Source organism: Wyeomyia smithii, chromosome 2 (genome assembly GCF_029784165.1).
Source record: "Wyeomyia smithii strain HCP4-BCI-WySm-NY-G18 chromosome 2, ASM2978416v1, whole genome shotgun sequence".
In the NCBI taxonomy this organism is placed as follows: domain Eukaryota; kingdom Metazoa; phylum Arthropoda; class Insecta; order Diptera; family Culicidae; genus Wyeomyia; species Wyeomyia smithii.
Window position 1 is genome coordinate 111,544,374 of NC_073695.1, and position 21,625 is coordinate 111,565,998.

A 21,625-nucleotide genomic window follows, 5' to 3' on the forward strand; every position below is an offset into this window, starting at 1 on the left:
ACGCGCAATAACCTCCACCGTTAGGCCAGACGCTTGTTCAACAGGGCTAAAAGCACATCCAGGTGGGATGAATACAGAGTGTCAGGCACCAAGTAGGACGCCGAAATACGCAAGTCAAAAAGAATGTATAGGATCAAGTGAGGGCATGTAAACAATGCCCGAAGCCACACGACTTCAGAATGCGATGTCCATAGACCACACTAACGGTCTAGGGCAGTAAAAAAAGAGGACGGCAGCCGCACCGGAACAAACACAACCTAAGACCTTGAAGTCCATAAGCCTCGCATCTACGCTCTTCAAGTTAATGGAAATAATTGCAGATAGCCATATCCGCCTTTGGTTCCTCAAAAACTCGCCACTACATACAAATCAGCACGATTAACAGCCGGGTAAATCGACGGAAACCACTCGTCATGGCATAGTGACTCTTATCGAAGAGTCGCTTGAAGGCGCTTTTGACAATACATCTTATGCTTCGTTCAATACAGTTCTGCTGAAGAGGAGAGCTGATAACACTAAAATGAGCTGGATTCAGAATATGCTTCCGAGCAGAGAAATCACAGCTACATTATTGGGAGATGCTTCAATCACTGTCAATCACTTCAATCACTTCAATCAATGACATGAGGCTGTCCACAAGGGGAAGTCCTCTTCCCCTTGCTTTGGTCGCTGGTGGTCGATGCATAATTAAGCAAGCAATAAGCTTGGCTATGAGATTGTTTGCTATGCCGATGATGTATTCTTCATAATTCGTGGAGAATATGACGCAACAATGTCGAACCGCCTTCAGACGGCACTAGATATTACCCAGAGTTGGTGCATTCAAGAGGGGCTGAACATAAATTTCACTAAAACAGATATTTTACTCTTCACCAAACGGAGGAAACACACTCTGTCTTATCCTTCACTGCATGGGTGCTTGATGACCTTCTGTAAAGAAATTAAATACCAGGGTATTACTCTGGACAGTAAGCTGAATTGGACGGCCCAAATTGACTACGCAGTCAAAAAAGCTACAACGGTAATTTGGGCTTGCAGCACACTATTAGGCAAAACCTGGAGATGGAAACCACAATTGGCTCTCTGATCTTACATAACCATTGCACGACCCAAAATTACTTACGTCGCCCTTGTGTGGTGGCTAAAGGTAAATGAAGTGACAGCCCAAGCAAAGCTTAATGAAGTTCAAAGACTAGCCTGTCTCTTCATTACCAGTGCCATACGCACCACACCAGCGGCAGCTTTGAAAGCCATGCTCTGCCTACTGCCTCAACATCTTCATGTAAAGAAAAAGACAGAGCTTGGCGCACTAAGGATTCAACAAAACAAAACAATCTTCGAAAGCGATCAGGTTGGTCATCTTCGCATTTTACACCGTGTCCAATATATTCTCTTACAAATTGAAACTACATTTATTTTACAACAGCTGTTCCGATTTTATTAATTATTGTTCGATTTTAAAGGTACTATATTATTAATAAATTACAACAAGTGTTTTGGAATAACTCCACCTTTAACCCTTTTGACGAGCTTCAAACTTTTCTCAAATCCGTCACAGGCGGCACGAACGACTTCCATGGGCATTTCGTCCCATATACGAAGGATAACGGTTTTGAATCGGGCCAATGTAGGTATCCTGTGCTCGTTTATCTTCGACAACATGTATGACCATTCGAAGTAATCCAAGGGATTCAGATCTGGTGAACTGGGAGGCCATTCATTTTTGCTCAAAAAGTCGGTCAAATTTTCCTGACACAAGTTCTGAACCAGATTGGCTGTGTGAGAGGGTGCTTCGTCCTGTTGAAACACATAATGATCTTCCCGTACATTCTACCTATGCTTGGCTTTACAACTTTCTCTAAAATTTCCGTTTTGTAATGAATTCCGTTAATTCTAACGCCTTTCTCAATGAAAACAAGCGATAGCTTCCCTCGCTTGCAAATACCTCCCCAAACCATCACTGAAGCGGCACTTTGGAACCGAGGCACGTTTCTGTCACTGTCCGGGATATTCTGCGAAGAGTAGGCCCACAATCTGTCATTTTGGTCATTGTGAGACTGTTGCAGAACAAATAATTTTTTATTCGAAAAGATGAATTCTTTTCCGGCGTGCCGCGATAGTAGGAGAGTAGTTCTTTCGTACCTTTTTGTCTTCGAAGCTGCTGATACTCCGTGAACTTTACGTTTCTTGAAAGCTTGGCATCTCAGGTCTTGTTTCAGCACGTTGTGTATGGTTGATTTAGACACATTAAGATCAGCGGCCATTTTACGTACAGAGCGGTGCGATTTTCGTCGAATTCGTTCTCTTACGATCTTAACGACTCGCTTAGTCCTAGCTGAACGTGGCCGACCGGATCTCTTCTGGTCATCCAGTGAGAAAGTGTCACGGTACCTTCTAATGGTCCGATAGACATAATCACGCTTTACTCCCAGGTTTTTCAAGCTTTTGAAAATATGGCTTGGGCGCTCACCTTCCTTAAACCTTTTTATCACCTCGGCACGAAATTGTTTCATCGTCGATAAACAATGGACACTTAATGAAAGGGAACAAACTGCATCTTGATTAGTCTGTGTGAACATGGTACACAATTACACCAATACATATTTGTGCATATGTACTACCAATTTATCACAACAATGATATAAAAAAATGTATGAGAATATATTGGACACGGTGTAAGAGGGTTTAAATTCACACCCTTAGGCCGATAACATAGTAAGCGCGAATAGCGTCGCGAAGCGATTCTCATTGCCGTGGTTAAATGTACAGCCGTGAATAGAGCGGCACATTTAACCATGGCAACGAGAATGGCTTCGCTACGCTATTTGCGCTTACTATGTCATCAGCCTTAGTCACCACAGTATCAGACTGCATGGTGGTTTAGAACAATTTCAACGTTCCATTGATTGAAACGAATCGCCATATGTAGAGGAGCGATGGTCTTGCACTTCTATCTCAGGCATCATCTGCTTTTATACAGATGGTTCGAAAATAGGATCCAACTCTGGCTCCGGAGTTTTTGGCCCCGGTGTTAAGGAAACTTCCAATGGGTAAAATTTACCCGGTAAATGGCCCACCGTTTCCCAAGCAGAAGTCTATGGTAACTACACTCATCTACACCAAAGTATGTCTTGAATTCTCGGACAGCCGAGCTACACTATTGGCACTTAAGTACTCAAAATGTGCGTCCAAATTAGTTTGGGAGTGCAGTGCCGCATTACGGGAGCTATCTCGACGGAAGCAAGTCGTATTGTAATGAGTACCTGGACACTGTGGTATCGAGGGCAATGAAAATGCTGACTACCTCGCGAGACAAGGATCAGCACAGCATTTCATTGGCCCTGAGTCATTTCTGGGTACCTCCAAATCCGCCATCAAGCGCGAACTTAAAACATGGGAAACGCTAGAAGTAGCTAACTAGCTTACCAATGGAATAACCCACAGGGATGCAGACAAGCAAAACAGTTTATCTCTCCAAGCCCTGATATAACCAAGAAGCTTCTCGGTCTAAAGCATGGTGAACTACGTCTCTACATGGAAGTTACTACCGGAAACTGCTCTGCTCTTTACCACCTAACCTCCCCTGCATCCTTGCAGTTGAAACGTCAGCTCACCTGCTCTGTCAGTGTGAAGCCCTTGCGTTTACTAGGTATTACTTCTTCGGACGTAACCTTTGAACTCCATGTCAGGTATTGAATTCCAATCTCAAAAAGCTCGTTTGTCTCTTTGACTATGCGATACCATATCAATATACTAAATTCCACGCACAATGTATGTTCATTCATACACACACATACACAAATATTCATGCATTTACCCACGTATACGGATACATTCATGCAAACGTTAAAATCAACATTTTTCATTTATATTGCGATGATGTGTAATTTTTTGTAAAGCACTTGAACGTAAATAACATTTGACAGGAAGATTTAATTTTGATAGTTTTATAATTTTGCATTTGGAAGTTATTTTCAGTGTCTGTCTAATTGTAGTAGATTGCATGCTGTCTCTCACTTTTCAAAAAATAAATGGATTGTTTCGAAAAATATGTTTAAAACGGTTTTTTAATAAAAATAATAAGCATATCACTTACTCTCAATAACAAAAAATGTGAAATTTTAGAATATTGAAGAGAGAGGCATGTTGAGAGAGTGTAACCAAAATCAATGAATATATACATATGTAGCAAAACGGGATTAGAAAAACAGTGGATTGGCGCGCTCACATTACTCTCTATCTCTCAATGCAGGTTGCATTGTAGAGGACACATTAGAGAACAACGTAAAGGATGGGGTTTTTTTTAAAGGGTGGTTTGTTAGTAGCTTTAGTATTTATGATAAATATTAGTAAATAATGAGTTAGTGTGTCCAATCACAAATGGTGACTTCCCAACACTGCTAGAAAGTTGTAATTTTAATTATCAGGATTTGTTTGCTTTCGCAATTAGGACTTGTCATTCGTAGGGATTTCAACCTACTTGTCAAACAAATAAACTTAGAACTAACTCAATTCCTAACTTATTAACTATAAAGAGAAATTGTCGTAGCAAATGAGGATTGCAACGATTTTTGTCGAAAACCGTTAATTGTAATTGTTTATTGGACCTAGGCTGTTAGCCCGTTACCCCTCTTAAATCTAGATACAATACATGTTTGCGTTTAAGTATATTGCTGATTTCTTAAGTATAATTTGAGTCTTCTTCGAATTACTTCTGGAGTCATATTTACAGAGATTACGTCATGCAGTTCATTGAACTCGTTCATAAATCTGCTGGTGGGTTCGTGTTGTGTGTAGTTCCTCGTTCTCAATGGAGGATCAAAGACCCTCCGACGACGAAGAGAAACCGGGCTCTCGTTGAAATCAAGTCGGTCCAACAGGTAAGAGCTTTCAATCCGTCCACTGAGTATGTTGCAGAAAAACACAATATCTGCGATCTTATGTCTGCTACTGATTGTTTCAAAATCTACTAGACAGCAAAAGTTTTCGTATTCGGGTAGTTCGTCATTCCATCCAAGGTGTCTTAAAGCGAATTTCACGAATTAACGCTGAACTGATTCAAGTCGTTGTTTTTGCATGCCATACTTTGGTCGCCAAACCACACTCGCGAAATCCAGTTTTGTTCTGACAAGACTGCCGTAAATTGCAAGAATTGCATGAGGGTCCGTAAATTCCCGTCCAAACCGTCGTGTGAGAGCAAAAAGTTGCATCGATTCCTTCACTACTCCATCGATATGATCGTTGAATGTGAGAGACTGATCCATTGTCACGCCCAGGTCTCGAACATTCCGTACGCGTTGTAAAATGGAAGGTCCTAGCATATAGTCAAACAATATCGGACGAACTCTCCTGGTGTACGTTATGACAGAGCATTTACTCGCATTTATACTTAGTCCATTTTCATTAACGAGTCTCGTAAAACTATTCAGATCCTTTTGAAGCAAATCGCAATCTTCGGCGATTTTAATCGCAATTCATTCATAACCATTACAAATAACAACGGACCTAGATGGCTACCTTGTGGGACACCTGACTGAACACCAAAGGTACTGGATGTTTTGTTGAATATTTTGACATATTGCATTCTGTCTTTAAGGTATGTCTTAATCCATGCCAACAACTTCCCATTAATATTAAAATGGGCTGCGGCTCGTAAAATGCTATCTATTCCAACCACATCAAAGGCCTTGCTCATGTCCGTATATACACAGTCGACTTGATACCCTTTAGACATATAATCTGTGACCATAGAGGAGAATTCACAAAGATTCGTCACAACCGATTTTCCTTTCAAGAATCCGTGTTGTGCAGTTGAAACGCGCTCTCGGATGCGTTCGTAGAGATGTGAGTAGACTAATCGTTCGAATAACTTAGGAACCGCGGACTGAATCGCTACCCCCCTGTAGTTCTCCGCATTCGAACGAGAGCCTTTTTTATGAATTGGGGTTATATGAGAGATCTTCCAAAGAGGTGGAAAATGACCGGATGACAACGAGAAGTTGAAAAGAAAAGAAAGAGGTTCAACGAGTTCATCCTTCAATTCTTTAACCAACTTCGCTGGAAGTCTGTCCGGTCCAGAATCCAGCTCAGACAGCGCTTGTCTTATTTCTTCACGACGTAACTCCAGCAGATCGGTGGCATGTTCAACTGGATTGTTCACTTCCTCGTTGTTGTCAATTCGATAAACATTTTTAAAATATTCAGCGAAAAGTTCGGCGGTTTCCTGTCCGTTGTGTGAAAATCGATTTCCATACCTCATCACTTCCGGTATTCCGTTGACTCTACGCCTGCTATTTACAAATTTCCAGAACGATTTAGGGTTTTCCTTCACTCCATTCTGTATTCCATCGATGTAAACTTGATAGGCTTCTCTGTGCAACACTTTGAAGATCCGAAGAAGTTCTTTGTAGGCTGCGACATTCTCTATGGTTCGGTTTCGATGCATTCTTTTCAGAGCTCTCCGTTTGTCTTTAAGAACTTGAATTACAATCGGCGAAAACCATTCCGGGTACGGATTTTCCCCATTCGAACGTTCCTTAGTCAAGGGGGCAAACCTTGCGAAAATAGTGAAGATAACAAAGTAAAACGACAAGACGTTGAAGTATAGGCAGTTGCTAATGATCGCTGAACATTCAAGTCCACAATTCAAGACATCGAAAGAGTTTAGAAATTCTAACATCGATGCCGCATACTGTTGATAATGATCTTTTTCACGTTCAAAATCGTCTTGAGAGATAAAAATAATACTCCACGTAACGTCCGTTAATGCTGCTTTCACGGACGCCGTGTCGAATAATTCAAGGTTCAGGTGCTTTTTGCACATCCCAACTTCCAGTTCGCGTAGCGCAGCAGTGTTTATTGTCAATTGCGTTGCGTAGTGGTGAATCTCGTTCTCTATTACCGGATCAGTCACAACAATTAGATGTTTTTTCATTTACAGGATTTCTCACAGACGAACCAATGGTATCACGACCAGCCTCATCGTGCGCGAAGGTGTAAGTAAGTGAACTCGCGACATTATTATACGTACTTAGTGTTATATTAGCATCATTATTCGTTACAGAAATCTCGTCTTGAACGATATCATTGTTACAAAGCAACGGTCGGTCGGTTAGGAGCTGCGAGTGGCGTGGTTACACAACCGTGAAACTGAAAGGGTTCAATTTGCGGCGGATGATCTCGAGCAATTATGCTTCCCCGATCGACACAACGAACTCTCGAAAATAAATTCCCTTCTGCCAGCTCGCTGGTTGCATTGCTTTTTCCTTCCATTTCAATCCCAAACCCACTTTGAACGATACAAATGAAAGCTGTTTGAGATCAACACCCCTTTTGACCAACTTTATGACTTCGACAGGCTCATCTATGTCGAGATTCCGCTGTACTAGTTTCGAGATTTCCTCCACCGTGGCGTGTGGAGAGAATTTTGACAGGAATAGCCAGAATTTTGGCACTCTAGGGACGACTTGCACAACTGGAATAGGCAAAGCGGGGTCTGGTTCCTTGCTACCACAAAGCGTACGAGCCGCATCCTCATCGGTTTGTGGCGAATCGATTTGGATACGCGGTCGCTTTGTTGACCTAGGTGGAATTCTAGGCCATGGTGAGCGATTAACGAAACCCTGCTGTTGATGCTTCCCGACCATTTCGGTTATTTTTTCTGCATTTTTCCGAATCTCACCTCTCAATTCTTCAAGCACTTGGCTATGTTGGCTCATAATCTCCTGTAACAGATCGTTCGATGAGCCCAACGCGTTGCGAAAGTGAGCGCTGTTCATCAGCCTCCTGCACGATGGGCACATCCAGTAGATCATCGAATTTGACCTGATTTCTGCCCACAAATTAGCGGTGAGGAGCGAACATTGCAAGTGAAACGATGACTTGCAAAATCCCTTACAGCACACAAGATCATTCTCGTCGGTGATTGGAGTCTGGCAGCCATGGCAACACTCTTCCATCTTCTCCGTAGTTCACTATCGAATTCGATGTCTTCAGGAAATAAAAACTACGATACTTCACGATGCACAGGTGTATACAGAGTCCAATGAGTCACAGAACACAAAACTATAATTTAAAAAACTCAAAAACACATTAAAAATTGAACCTTAAAAAACAGCTAGTGATCACAACAACGATAAGCGTTGTTTACAAACAACATGGAACAACATGGAATAATATTAAGATAAAGATAAGTTCAATAAAAATTGAGACTTCACCAGATCTCGAAGTTTTATGCATTTCTAAGAAATTTGTTTCAAAAAGAAATCATAGAGAACTGATCTTTTGCAGAAAGATGCTCTGCGATATGTAGAACCATCATACAAGAAATCAACGATTTAAGACATCATTTACTCTCTGACGATAATTGTAAATAAGTGAAATTTAAACCGCCTAGAGGCTCCACAACCCCAAGTCTGATTGAGTTGAAATTTTGCGTGGGGATTTTTTCGAGAAGATAAAGCTCTTGAGCTCTACCTTTGAACGAAATTCGAAGGTAATTTTTTTTCCATGGTTTCCTTTGGCACCCTAATAAACAGTAATGCAGAACCCTAATATTGAAAAAAAAAAGACCACAGGATATCCCTATCCTAGTAGCATTCCACAGAAAACTTATACAAAAAAAAAATATTTATCCTGACCTTTTTCCCCACTTTTAGTTGCAATTTGCCTCCATCTTTAAATTTGTGAGGTAATCTCGTTCTGATTGAAGTTTGGCAAATACATTACACCACATTCACAAATTCTGAACGGATTCAGGAAGAAAAGTGGATGCTACGATGCCGGAATATTGCTCAAGATTGATAAACTGTTTTCGTGATCACATTACCAGCCAGCTTTTAAACGCAACACTTTGATGGCCGCTACCACGTGTTTTGACAATACTCTAACCACCATTTTGACAAGTGTTATGTGCAAAAAATTCAAATCTTTGTATACGTAATTTGAATCTAGACACTTTAATTTAGATAAATCTCCGATAGTCTCAAAAGCGATGTTCGGTGATTTTGATGTTAACGTAATCCGCCCCAATCGCAACTGGTCTGAGTTCAATCTCAGCCAATACCTGTGAGAATTACCGATGAAAATATCCTATGACATGTCCTGAGAGGAATGAACCGATGCGGCGGCGCTGATGTGTTGATTGATGAGCCTATTATTATTTTTATTAATTTTAATTGGGGTCTCTAGGTGTACATAGATTGATAATATTCACAGAAAAAATCTCTTCATAGGTCAAAACAATCTACACAGCCAACACTTTAGTCAGACCTGAATTCAACGTATTATTAAACTTTTTTATCAACTACTACCATCTATAACAATATATTATTATTTATCTGACGTAATAATCACCAGTCACCACAGCAACGCTGGGCGATGAAAAAGTCAGTCTTGTTTCAATCAACTTCCGTTCAAAACGAAGCTCAGTAAAACCATTGAATCCAGTGGTGATAATAAAACATATGAGTAACAGCAGTATGGAATCGAACCAACTGCCGAAGTTGCTTATCCCCAAAACGGAAAGACATTCTCCATATACTCACCAGTGTTTGTTCCACCGGTGAATATCCAAGCGCCGGTCGTCTTCGCTGCCTTCAGCAGACCTTTTCGGAGCACCTGCATGGGACGGAAGTGAAATAAAATACAATGGAAGTAACATCAGAGAAACGATATCAAGCGTAAACCGGTCACTTCGGTTCTTTGGTATGATACCAATGATGATGTGTGGATATCTGTCCGGAAATGTACCCACCTTTTTCAGCTTTGGTTGCAGTTCGAAGTTGGCCTTTCCACCTTGTACGGTTATGAGCAATTTCGGAAGTTCGAGATTCCACTCGCGAGTAAAGAGCTGAACCAGCAGCTCTGGCCGTGTGTCGTACGATAGGCGCACGTACTGAAATAGATGGAAACACAGAAAGTAGAAAAGATCATTTCGTATCTAAGATAAAATTTTTGATACAGGGTAGATTGGCAGTCATAAAAAAGAATGGACCGTAGAGAAAACTTCATAAACAAGACTGAGTACCGTAGTCGTTAGTTGATAGAGAAGAGCATGATTGAAGTGAAATTTATCATTTCAGACTTTTCACGATCTGCAACGGAGTTTAACTAGACTGGCTAGACGTGATAGTACCGTTTTTTGGTCGTTTTCAACCAAACAAATTGAACATTTTTGATATTCCAGGCATGTCTGACATGGTTGGCTTTATGACTGTACCAAAGCACAGTGTTTCCAAAGTTGCAAAAACGTGATCGAAATTATTTTGACAAAAAAAAAGAACTTGATAGTGCCTTCAAAAAAGTTGTTCCATTAATTATTCTCCATGTTACAGAAGTTGCAATTTTGAGATTTATTTACTTTACAGTGAGAAACGAATTTCACTTTTCTCATTTTGGAATATAAAAATTCACTTCTTTCGGGAAAGTTGTACCACATTTTAAAAGAAACAATTTTGTTGAAAACATCATACTTCTATCTTCCTATTCAAATGGACTTTCATGGAATGTTCTATAGATTACCCCTAAAAATTAATTGTCTTTATTAAACTCTTAATAGTTAATTTCCAATGTTCTCAAATATTGTTTGCTATAACAAAAAAACATTTTTTTTCGAGGAAAGTTTTTTTTTCCCATATTTCTTTGGTTAATGATGATTTTTATTTATTGCACAAATTAATTTTTACCCAAAAAATTGATTTTAGAGCCGTAGTGTCTTCACCAAAGTTGTTTTATGAAATATTATCCATTTTATGGAAGTTGGAATTTTATGATTATTTCACCTAAAAGTGAGAAATGAATATTTTTCTCATTTTTGCATAAAAAGTCCATTTTGTTTGAAAAAGTTGTAGCACATTTTATGAGAAACAACTTTATTGAAGACAACATATTTCTATCTGACAATTTAAATTTATTTTCGTGGTATTTTCTTTTGAGTTCCCCTAAAATCCTTTTTTTTTCAATATAACATTTTATGATGATTTTCTAAAAGTTTTTAATGTTCTACAATGTTGTTTACTATAATAAAATACACAAGTGCACCGAGTGAAGTTTCTTTTTATCCCTTATGTAGTTATTTAGTCATTGAAATTTTTTATCAAAATAATGCACTTATTTACATACAGAGAGGGGTTAGCGTAGTTCGTAACATCTCCGCCAACCACGCTGGTGCCCTGGATTCGAATCCTAACGCTGACATAAGTGTCGATGGTTGCGTCCAGAGCCTGACAAAGTCTTTTTCAATTGACAATTATCAGGTTATAGTGACACTTTGACTCTTCGCTATCAATTGGGTCCTAAAGCTATCCCAGTTTTTATATATCATTTGAATAAGCCGCGTTTTCTGAGCAAAACGTGATTTTTAAAAAATGTTTATCGTTTTCCTTCGATTTTTAAATGAAGAGTGGAAAAACTGCTCGAAAGGTCTAAGTTGACGTTTCGCCCATGTACGGTATATGAGAGAACTGTCATTTAAGGCATTTCGAGCAGTTTTTTTATTTTTCATTTAAAAATCGAAGAAAAACGATAAACATTTTTCAAAAATCACGTTTTGCTCAGAGTTCAGAGAGAGAAAGAGTGCAATTTTCTGAGCAAAACGTGATTTTTAAAAAATGTTGATCGTTTTCCTTCGATTTTTAAATGAAGAGTGAAAAAACTGCTCGAAAGGTCTAAGTTGTCGTTTCGCCCATGTACGGTATATGAGAGAACTGTCATTTAAGGCATTTCGAGCAGTTTTTTTATTTTTCATTTAAAAATCGAAGAAAAACGATAGACATTCTTCAAAAATCACGTTTTGCTCAGAAAATTGCACTATTTCAGCAGATATATAAAAATCAGAAAACCGTTTTAAACTTTAGGACCCAATTGAAAAGCTTTTGTATCATTTTCGAGTACTTCGTGTGTCACATGACACCCAGTCGAAAGCTCTTGCTGTGATTCTGAGAACTGAAGGGCTTGAAATTGATACAAACAATTGAAAGCGGAGATAATCACCATCACTCTCACGTGACGATTCTCAATTGAAAACGGAAATTAGCGCTGACGGAGACAAAAGGCTTCCATACGTTACTTCACGCATATATATGGAGGAAATATTGATCGGTATAAGCGTAACGTATTTATTGGATGCCATTGCCGTTCTAACTACGGTTTGCGGTATTAGAAAGCTGCAAACGACGCGATTCGGTACTAATTTCAATTGAGACGCTGAAGGAAAGAAAAGAGTCTCTCTCTCCTTCACTCCCTCCGTCAATTGAAATAGTCATCAGTTTCATTCGAAACGATTCGATGAACAACAGACGGGAAAAAGAGAAAGAAGTGATTCGTTGACAGTAGCCGAAAGGAATCAAGTGAAAATGAAACTGTTCGAATCGAAATGACAGCGTGAGTATATCAGTTTCATTGTTTTAGTTCGAAAATGTAGAGCCCTGGTTGCGTCACAACCAACCCAATTTTTCTAGATTTAACCCTAAGCGGCACCGGGAAATTTACTTAGGCGAAAAATCTCTGGAGCCATGCCTTCTATCGCATGAGGAAGTAAAACCGTTGGCGTTGGTCAGTCAATCAACGGGTCAAAGTAAGGGTCCTGAATGGAGTCGCTTCCCCAGTCGTCAATGATTGGCACAACGAAACTAGACCGACGGAAAATAAGCGAGAATAAAAACAAATAGACAACGAGAGGCAAATGCCTGTATCTTAGTGAATGATGTTTTATTAATACCTTATAGAAATTAATTTTTCTGCAGATGTTTGTAGATTTTGTAGATAGCTGTTAGCAAATTAGTGCGTTATTTTATTGAAAATCGGCAAAAACCAGAGAAATTTTAGGCCTTGAATAGAAAACTTCACAAAAGTCCATTTAAATAAGCAGATAGAAGTAGCTCTATTCTACAAAGTTGATTCATATAGAATGTGCTACAAATTTGCCGTACAAAAAGAACTTGTATATGAAAAATAAAAAAAACGGAAATTCATTTTACAATTTTAGGTGAATTTTGCGACAACAATTGCAACTTCTACAGAAAGGGAAATAATCAATGGATCAAATTTGCTGAAGCAACTACGGCTCTAAGGAAGCTTCGTAGCCGCTAGGTTACAGAGGCCGCTTTGATAAGCGGCTGGGCGTGGGTTCAAATCTTAGTAGAATCAGGCCATTTGGTTGTCAAAGGACTTCAACATGGGATTAATCACAAGCTCTCTACTACATACCCTTCCTTCAAGCTGAATTTTATAGTATCCCTGCTGACTTTCATCCTAACAAAAATAAGTCCCTCTTATAATGAAATTGGTATGAGTATGGTATGGTATAATAGTTTTCTTCAGGGAATTGTGATTACGGCACGATCTTGATTGGAGGAACGAGGTTTCGATAAGACTCCTTCCTCTTGACAAAAGTTCTACTTAAAATAAAACTGACCAGAGGTAATGCATTAATTGCCTCTTTAGGGAATTGTAATTGTGACGCGGTGTTGGTAGGAGGAACGAGGTTTCGATAAGACTCCTTCCTCTTGACATAATAAGCCCCTCTTAAAATTAACCTGGCCAGGGAGGAACGTAAGGTGAAGTCTCTCTCCAGGGAATTATAATTTGGCGATATTGGTAGGAAAGAAAGAGGCTCGGTATTGTAGAGCAGTAAGATTGAAACGGAAGGGTAAAATCTCACACACAAGAACGGATATTAAGGGAAAGCGTATCATTTACTTCAATAATGATACTGGCCAATAATATGAAGTGCGGAATACAGAAAACACCCCCAGGTGTCACAATAGATCAAATGTCTCTGGTCGCCGTGATGAGTCCACACAAAGAAAAAAAGCCTTGGAAACAATTTAGCAAAGACGCAAAACAGTTCCCACTAGTGAACCTCAGCCTTCCAGCTACCGAACCCTACCTTCTCGCGGTACCAACTGATGTGCGCATAACTATTGGAAAGACCGGGTAACCAACCCTGGTGGAACTGCTGGTTGCATGCTGACAGGGAGTGGGACCCCCTCGGAAGGGAGTTTCTTGGGATCAATATCAACGGAAGCGTGATTACGCAGCGTTCATTCCAAGTTCTGGTAGTGCCCGGGACTTTAAACAACGGCATAGTGAGGTTGGTCGCTGACCTTGGAAGCCCGCACCATTGAATAATAGAAGCAACGAACGCAATAACGTTATTTACCGACCGGAACAATCGGTTAGGGCCTAAATAACGAAAACGAACTAAGTACCGTAAAACGGGGTAAGAAGAAACAGTTCCCGATATATCTTGCAGTGTACAAAAAATACTGTAATGTCTGGAATGTTCTAGAAAGTTTTGAAACGTGGGATTTGCCCCCCTTTATCAAGATTTTGATTTCATTGTGATTTCATTTTGATAAAATGAGCAATTCATTAATTTATTGCAAAAGTATTGCATGTTTCTGCAATGGGGCGAATAGAAACACTCATCAGGCAAATTCGTTTTCCTTGTTCCGATGAAAGATTTAAGTTTTATCTTGGATAAAACAGAACAATTGAACCATGTTTATTGATATGAAAACGTTTTTTTTTTCTTCATCTATAGCTATGAAAACGTTATAAAGTGTTAAAATAGTAAAAATGTTCGGTTTTTTACTTCATGTCTTTTATTTCATATGAATGAATATATTCTTTAAGAGTCCTTATTAGAAACGAAAGGATTCGAGGTTTGGTCAAGTATTTTCACCGGCTCGGGATCTTCCTGTATTCCGCCTGGGACACGACATCCATGAACACTTTGTCCTGGTAGAACTGGAACCATGCACAGTGGGGCGACTCCATACAAATGCTGGCCAAGCAAAAAAAAAGTCTTCAAATCATGGAAAATACATGGTTTTTACATAATTTTGGGACGCTGAGTCCGAATTTGATGTTATTTTTGCATGAAAATGTGTATTTTTAACGCCAGGGGAATTTTCATGTTTTTTATATATATTATACGAGGAAAATTTTTAGGGCGGTTTCAATTTTTTGGAGAACAAAATGCATGATACTTGAAAGACTTACATATGCCATAAAAAAACATAAAAATATTATTTAGTTATTAGGAAAATAAAAAAATATCAATTGAAAAATATGCTTCGTGATGAAAATTACTTTTGACTTCAACGTAAAACTTTCAGCCACTTGAGAAAATCGAGAAGCAAATAGATTTACTTTCAAAAAATTGTAAAAATTTGATGGTGAATTAGACAAATGAGAGAAATAAGATGAATATAGGTGCACCAAGCTGTTGAGATGAATAATGAAGGGTAGGGGCAAAACTGTTCTAGAATGTACAGGTTAAGGATTAAAGACCTTTTTTCAACTTTAGTGTTAAATGTATGTAAAAAATAAGGAGCGAAGATCAACTTGCGGACATTCTCACCAAGCCATTACCAAGAATCGAGAGAATGATGACAAGTCTACAATTACGAAATTGAGGGGAAGTGTTTAATTATCAATTTCTGCACCACTCTAAAAATGATGAACCGCCCTAATAAGGGCTGGCAGGACTCAAGAATAGCATGACGAATTGTATATTCGTGTGTGTTGCGCGCTGTATAGGCCTCTACAAAGATGCGTAGCAGCACTCGGAACAATGATATTGTGTTTCATTTTATACATAGTCCGATAGCGATTGCTAAAGTGCTGTACACGCTTAACTGCATAATGTCTTTTCGGTAAAGTAAAACACCGAACTACTTAAAAACATTTTAGTTAACCGTTGTTCCGTAAAAAAGTTACTGAGAAATCGGACACCGAACGTGTTTACCGGAATACTGTAAATTGATTTACCGGAAAAATCCCGAAAACAGAAAATTTCCGAGTTCAGCAAACTAAAATACCGAATCTCGGAACTTTGACATCATTTAACCGAGATTTCGTCGAGCGAATCTTACCGAGATTCCGAAAAACATAACTGTCAAATAACAAGTGCTCCACTATCAGTTTTGTTCGTATTTCGGAGTAGTTTTTTAGGTTTTGCGGCTGATTATTTTTATGGAAAAAATGGCAATATTCAGATTAACTAAAATATTGAGTATACAATATTTTTTCTCAGAGTGGAAATGTTGTGTATTATAACTTTTTTCTTAGATTTTGTTATTTTGCTGCAAACAATATTTGAAGAAAACGATTGATTCTTTCTTCACTCAATTTCAGGTTATCATCTCGCTTCGCAGGATGGAAGTTCCAAAGTGATAAATGTAACATTATTTCCTGGAAGCAATACAACTCTCCTGTGTTTACCAATGCTTTGTTGAGTTGAATCAGCTGACTTAATAATTATTAAATTTATTTGTATATTTGATCGTTTCGATTTGAGTTATCTAAACAGATCGCAAAATACGTACTTCAGTAAATTTTACCGAAGTTCTCGTCATAATTTGACCGTTGAAATTTCCGAGTATTCAGCATATTGAAACAAGTTTTGGAATTGTTTCATGAGTTTCTCGGTAAGCTCTCTGCTGTTGAAGTCTCAGTAATTCATCTTACCGTCTTCGGTGAAAATATTCAAGTGTGTAGGTTCTGCGACCCGTTTCGGTCCAACGACCAAGCCGCGTTCAACCGTAAACTTCTCTCGTCGATATCCAGCTGGGATAATTCCCATCACCGGACTCTACGAGCTGGTTATTGCCCCGTTGCGTTATGATGGGACTTGTTCCCTCTCAGTTACACTCATCAGAGCAACATTTGCCGACCCCTGTTCAGCAAGCGATAGCATTTCGCCCTTGTGTGGCCCACCTTGCCACATTCGAAGCACTTTCGGGTCTCTTTCCTCCTCTTAGGCTCAGGCTGCTCTTCTCTGCCTTCCTCGGCTTCCAGGAACAGGATCCGAATGTCAGCCAGCGACATGTTGGCCAAATCAACCGGGCGTATTAATCTTCTCGCTTGCTGAGATGACGTTACCTGCCGTCTCAATCTCCTGATCGTGGGCCATGAACAGATCCATGAGAAAACGGTGGTAGTTGGAGTTGCCATTTCCTTCTTCGCAAACTGCACTATTTTCATTACTATCCAGTATCTGAAAGTATCTGAAAATACCCTGCGGGCTACAGGTGCCTTCCGATGAAGACCTCGTTTTAGGTCTTCACCAAGACCAAAAACAAAAAGCAAGATCTAGTAGCACAAGTACCGCCTAGAGTTTTACTCAGTGATACATATTATCACCTGAGTATCAAAAAAGAATATGTACCCCGAACTATGTGTTCTATCGGCCCATAACCTGTTGAATCGACATACTAAATAAACTAATACCTTTAGTTCTCTCTGATTCCAAAAGTAATTTATTCAGTGTAACTTAGTCTGTTATATTTATATTATTTTTATGGTCCGATAGCGATTGCTAAAGTGAAACACTATATCATGGTTCCAAGTGCTGCTACGCATCTCTGTACAAGCATGTACTGCGCGCAACTCGACTATACAATCTGTCATGCTATTGTTATGTCCTACCAGCCTTTATTGAGGCGGTTCATCATTATTAGGGTGGTGCCACATCTCGGAAGCACCGATGACGACAAAAATGACTTTTACGCGCAGCCCAACCCAGATCGTCGTCGGGGATTATAATGCTCAAGTTGACCAGAGGAAGAGTAAAGCGCACACCAACTGACGAATGAGAATGGCATCAGACTAATCGACTGTGCCACCCTCTTCCAATAGAGCTTCTACCAAAGATTCACCTGGAGATCACGAAATAGAACACAAACAGAAATCAACCACGTTTCAATAGATGATCGGCACATCTCAGACATTATCAACGTCATAGCACATTGAGGTGTTAACATCGATTAGGACCACTACCAAGTGATATGATACGCCAAAAACTATCCGTTTTGAACAACAAAAATGGAGGTATTTTGACGGATGATCGTGAGGTGAGCGAAAGGTGAAATGAACACCTGAATGACGTGCAAGCAGGAAACCACAACAGAATCGGAAGAGACGTGGTCGGTACAACGAACGACGAAGATGTGCCACCCCGAACAATAAGCGAAGTTAAGGATGCAATCCGGCAGCTCAAGAACAACAAATCGGTCGGAAAGGACGACATCGTAGCAGAACTTATAAAAATGAGCCACGACAAATTGGCCAGCTCGATGCATCGGCTGATCGTCGAAATCTGGGAGACAGAACAGCTTACAAAGTGTTTTCCCATGACATCTTCCAACTGCTGTCACCATTACCCAGCAGATTTGTAGCAAAGTACCAGGCCGGCTTCATGAAAGGACAATCTGCGACTGACCTAATCTTTGCACTGCGGCAAATCCTCCAGAAGTGTCGCGTGCTCAGCGTCCTTATACACCATCTTTTCGTCGATTTTGGAGCCGCATACGACACTATATACCGACAAGAGCTATGGAAAATTCCCGACCAAAACGGTTTTCTGCAAAAGCTGACAAGACTGATGAGGTTACGATGGAGCACGTGAAGCGCCGTGTGAGGATTTCTGGTGGAACATCGGACTTCTTCGATTCCCACAGATGGTCTCTCCTGCCTAATATTTAACGTCGCGCTAGAGGTTGTTATGAGACATGCGGGGTATGGTTTCCAACAGATCGGGTTGGTTTATTTGCTTTGCGGATGACGTGGATATTGTCAGTAGAAAATTTCAGTCGGTGGCAGACTAGTATACCCAACTGGAACGAGAAGCAGGAAGGATCATATTGAATATTAACCCGCCTAAAACAAAGTATATAAACATAGCCGAACACGACAGGTCACGATTAGGCAATACGGTAACAATCGACGGGGATGAGTTCAAGGTGGTCGACTAGTTTGTGTACCTCGGCTTTTCGGTAACTGAGAACAACGATACCAGCCTTGAGATTGGAAGGCGTATCATCGAAGGAAGTCGGGCGTACTATGGGCTTCATGAAAAACTACGGTCACAAAACTTGAATCCCCACACCAAGTGTGTTCTAACGCTAATAATACAGGTTATCTCTACGGGCATGAAACGTGTATAGTGCTCGATGAGAACTTGCAAGCACTCGGACTTTCAAACGTCGGGTGTTAAGAACCATTATTGACGATGTGCAGGAGAACGGAGTTTGGTGGCCAGGTTAAACCACGAGCTTGCGCACCTTTCCGGTGAACCCAGTATTCAGAAAGTGCCTAAAGTTGGAAGGATACGTTGGGTAAAACTGGTGTACGCCTCAACTCCTGTAGTAACAAGACGAGGGGCGTAAAGAGCGAGATGGGTGAATCAGATAAAGCAGAGGACCGGGTGCCCGCTGAATTGGGGACAAACGGCCATTGACCGAGTAAATCTGTTTGACATTTTAGGCATTTTGGACATATTATACATTTTAGACGTTTCAGACATTTTAGACATTTGAGACATTTTGGACATTTTAGATATTTGAGACATAGTGGACAATTTTAATAATCCCGAAATGTCTGTTTTATAGACCTCCTTATATACCTCCGGCGAAATTGAAATAGTCACCCTCGATTGGGTAAGTTCACCAAATCATTCATTATCTCAACGCACAAGAGACTGCATAAGCTGCTTAAACTTAGTTCCACGCCGAGGTTAGCCTGACAGATTCGTCGTTTGTCGGGTGCGGTGATAGTCATGGCAATGTTATTATTTTCAGATTCTGAGTTGAAATAATTAATTGGTGGCAAAATTATAATACCTTCATCTACAACCGCGAGTACATGTTAACTAATTTGGCACTGGTAAATGGTGAAGTGGTTATCAAGTGCATGAAAGCGTTACAAAACTCATCATTCTCCATTAACCGAGGAACACTCATGGTGAACTGAGCGTTAAATTAGAATAATAAAGCTGATGAAAATACCTATAAACTGATGTAAAATATTCCCATTGCTAAGACTTTGTCAGCCGTTCAGACTTACTCGATACCTAGGCACGGTGCTCCCACAGACCGTTATTATCAAACAAAAAATACCATCAAAACGGTGAACACCAGTTTGTTCGTTATGATGTCTTCCATCTCTGAGTAAATTTTAAAAAAAATCGTTGGTAGCATTTTTGAGTTAGGTCCGTTTTATGTTAAAATGGCCGATATTCTTAGTAAATTCATACACACTGGACCAGTTATTGGTTTTAGTCTCTCAGATTTCAATAGTACTTGGTAGGTATACACGCAAAAGTTGAAGTCTTGTACAATCGTTGTGTCTTCCCGATTCGCACAAATGTTGCACAGAAATCGCACAATAAATGTGTGAAACGCATAACGCAACGGTTGTACTGCGAATACATTGACATAGAATGAAATCAGAATATGTATCATATACCGACACTTTATTTCTCACGTCGAGTGTATTAGTGACTGCTACTCATGGATTATTATTTGCTTCACGAAATGAGCGAGACACCCGTGCTGAACATACTTGATACCAGTGTTGTTAGTCTCACTCATACTGTCGGTGCGTGCTTGCTGCTATTCAGAGAAATGCATGAAGAAGAAAAAGTATCTCGAAAGCGTGTGTGCAAAAGACTTGAAAAGCGTAGCATATGTCTCGTCCTCAAGCAGAAAGGAGGAGAATGGTTTTGCTTCTCGCTCGCTTTGCAATGCTGCTTGATACCAGTTGAAACTGTTTAGGTGTAGTAGTTTGGAGCTGCCAAATACATTTGAGAAACGCTAGAGCATTAATTGCGTTATGCCCAACACGCAATCATTGTACTGGTTTCGAATTACATCAACAATTGCGCTAAAAACGCACAATTTTGTACTGGTTTCGCACCATCCAACTTTTGCGTGTAGATATTTTGCCAACCTCTAAGCAATTTACAAAACCAAAAAACAAGTCTAAGCTTTGGAAAGGGCGTAACTTCCTTATTTCAATATAAATTATAATAGTGAGAGGTCGCTCATCCGAATTAAACTTAACATACACATAAACAATAAACCTTAAATAGATAGATCCTTTTCAACTTAGTTTTTCGGTTGCAGAATTCGACTGCTTGTACCGAAGATAAGGTTGAAATTAAACCATTACCTAAAAATATAACATTTAACTACGCCACTGTGATACCGCCAAATTGTTTGCACGGGAATTCAGCTCGAATTTAAAAATAAACGTTTACAAATTGAAAAATGGTCGAGTTTGGTATTTTAAAGTTTACTAAGAATCAATTTATCCTTGATGCACCCCTTTCCTGCCCACGCTAATGAGATAGACGAAATCTGTTGCTTTGGGATCTCTATGTAACGAATGAAATAATCAAATTATTAATTAATAAATGATAGCATTACCCGTACTCGCCTCCAACTACTACTGTACTACGCCACTGAGATATAACAATGTCTCAGATTACACAGTAATGTCGTAAAACCCCGCCTCATACCTAAAAACCTTTGTATATAAAATTTGCACAGCTATCGTGGAGGACGTTTTTAAGTTTACAGAGTACCAATACCCTACTCCCTTGACAACGCGAATGAGAGCAATACCAACATATTCATTACAGTTTTACCTCGAAAACCCCTAAGAGCAAATTTTTACAGCTGTCGGTTCAGTAATTTCTGAGTCCTTAGTAATTAGGCAGACATATAGACAGACAAACAATGATGCCTACTATCATTCAAATTTTTCAACGCAAACTGTTGAGATTCCTGTCAATTTTCAACGCCTACTACAGTTTGAGTTTTTTCTTCAATAACTA

At 39.7% G+C, this 21,625-nt stretch overlaps 1 protein-coding gene across 32 annotated transcripts in view; it reads right to left on the minus strand.

Annotated features, from left to right (window-relative positions):
- LOC129725319 (transient receptor potential cation channel trpm) overlaps positions 1 to 21,625 on the minus strand; it is a 296,317-nt gene that overhangs the window by 70,965 nt on the left and 203,727 nt on the right. For all 32 annotated transcript variants that reach the window (XM_055680978.1, XM_055680976.1, XM_055680972.1 and 29 more), the window contains 2 exons: positions 9,755 to 9,895; positions 9,546 to 9,618 (listed from right to left, as the gene is read on the minus strand). In XM_055680978.1, coding sequence (XP_055536953.1) covers positions 9,546 to 9,618; positions 9,755 to 9,895 — 214 coding nt within the window. The remainder of the gene's footprint in view (positions 1 to 9,545; positions 9,619 to 9,754; positions 9,896 to 21,625) is intronic.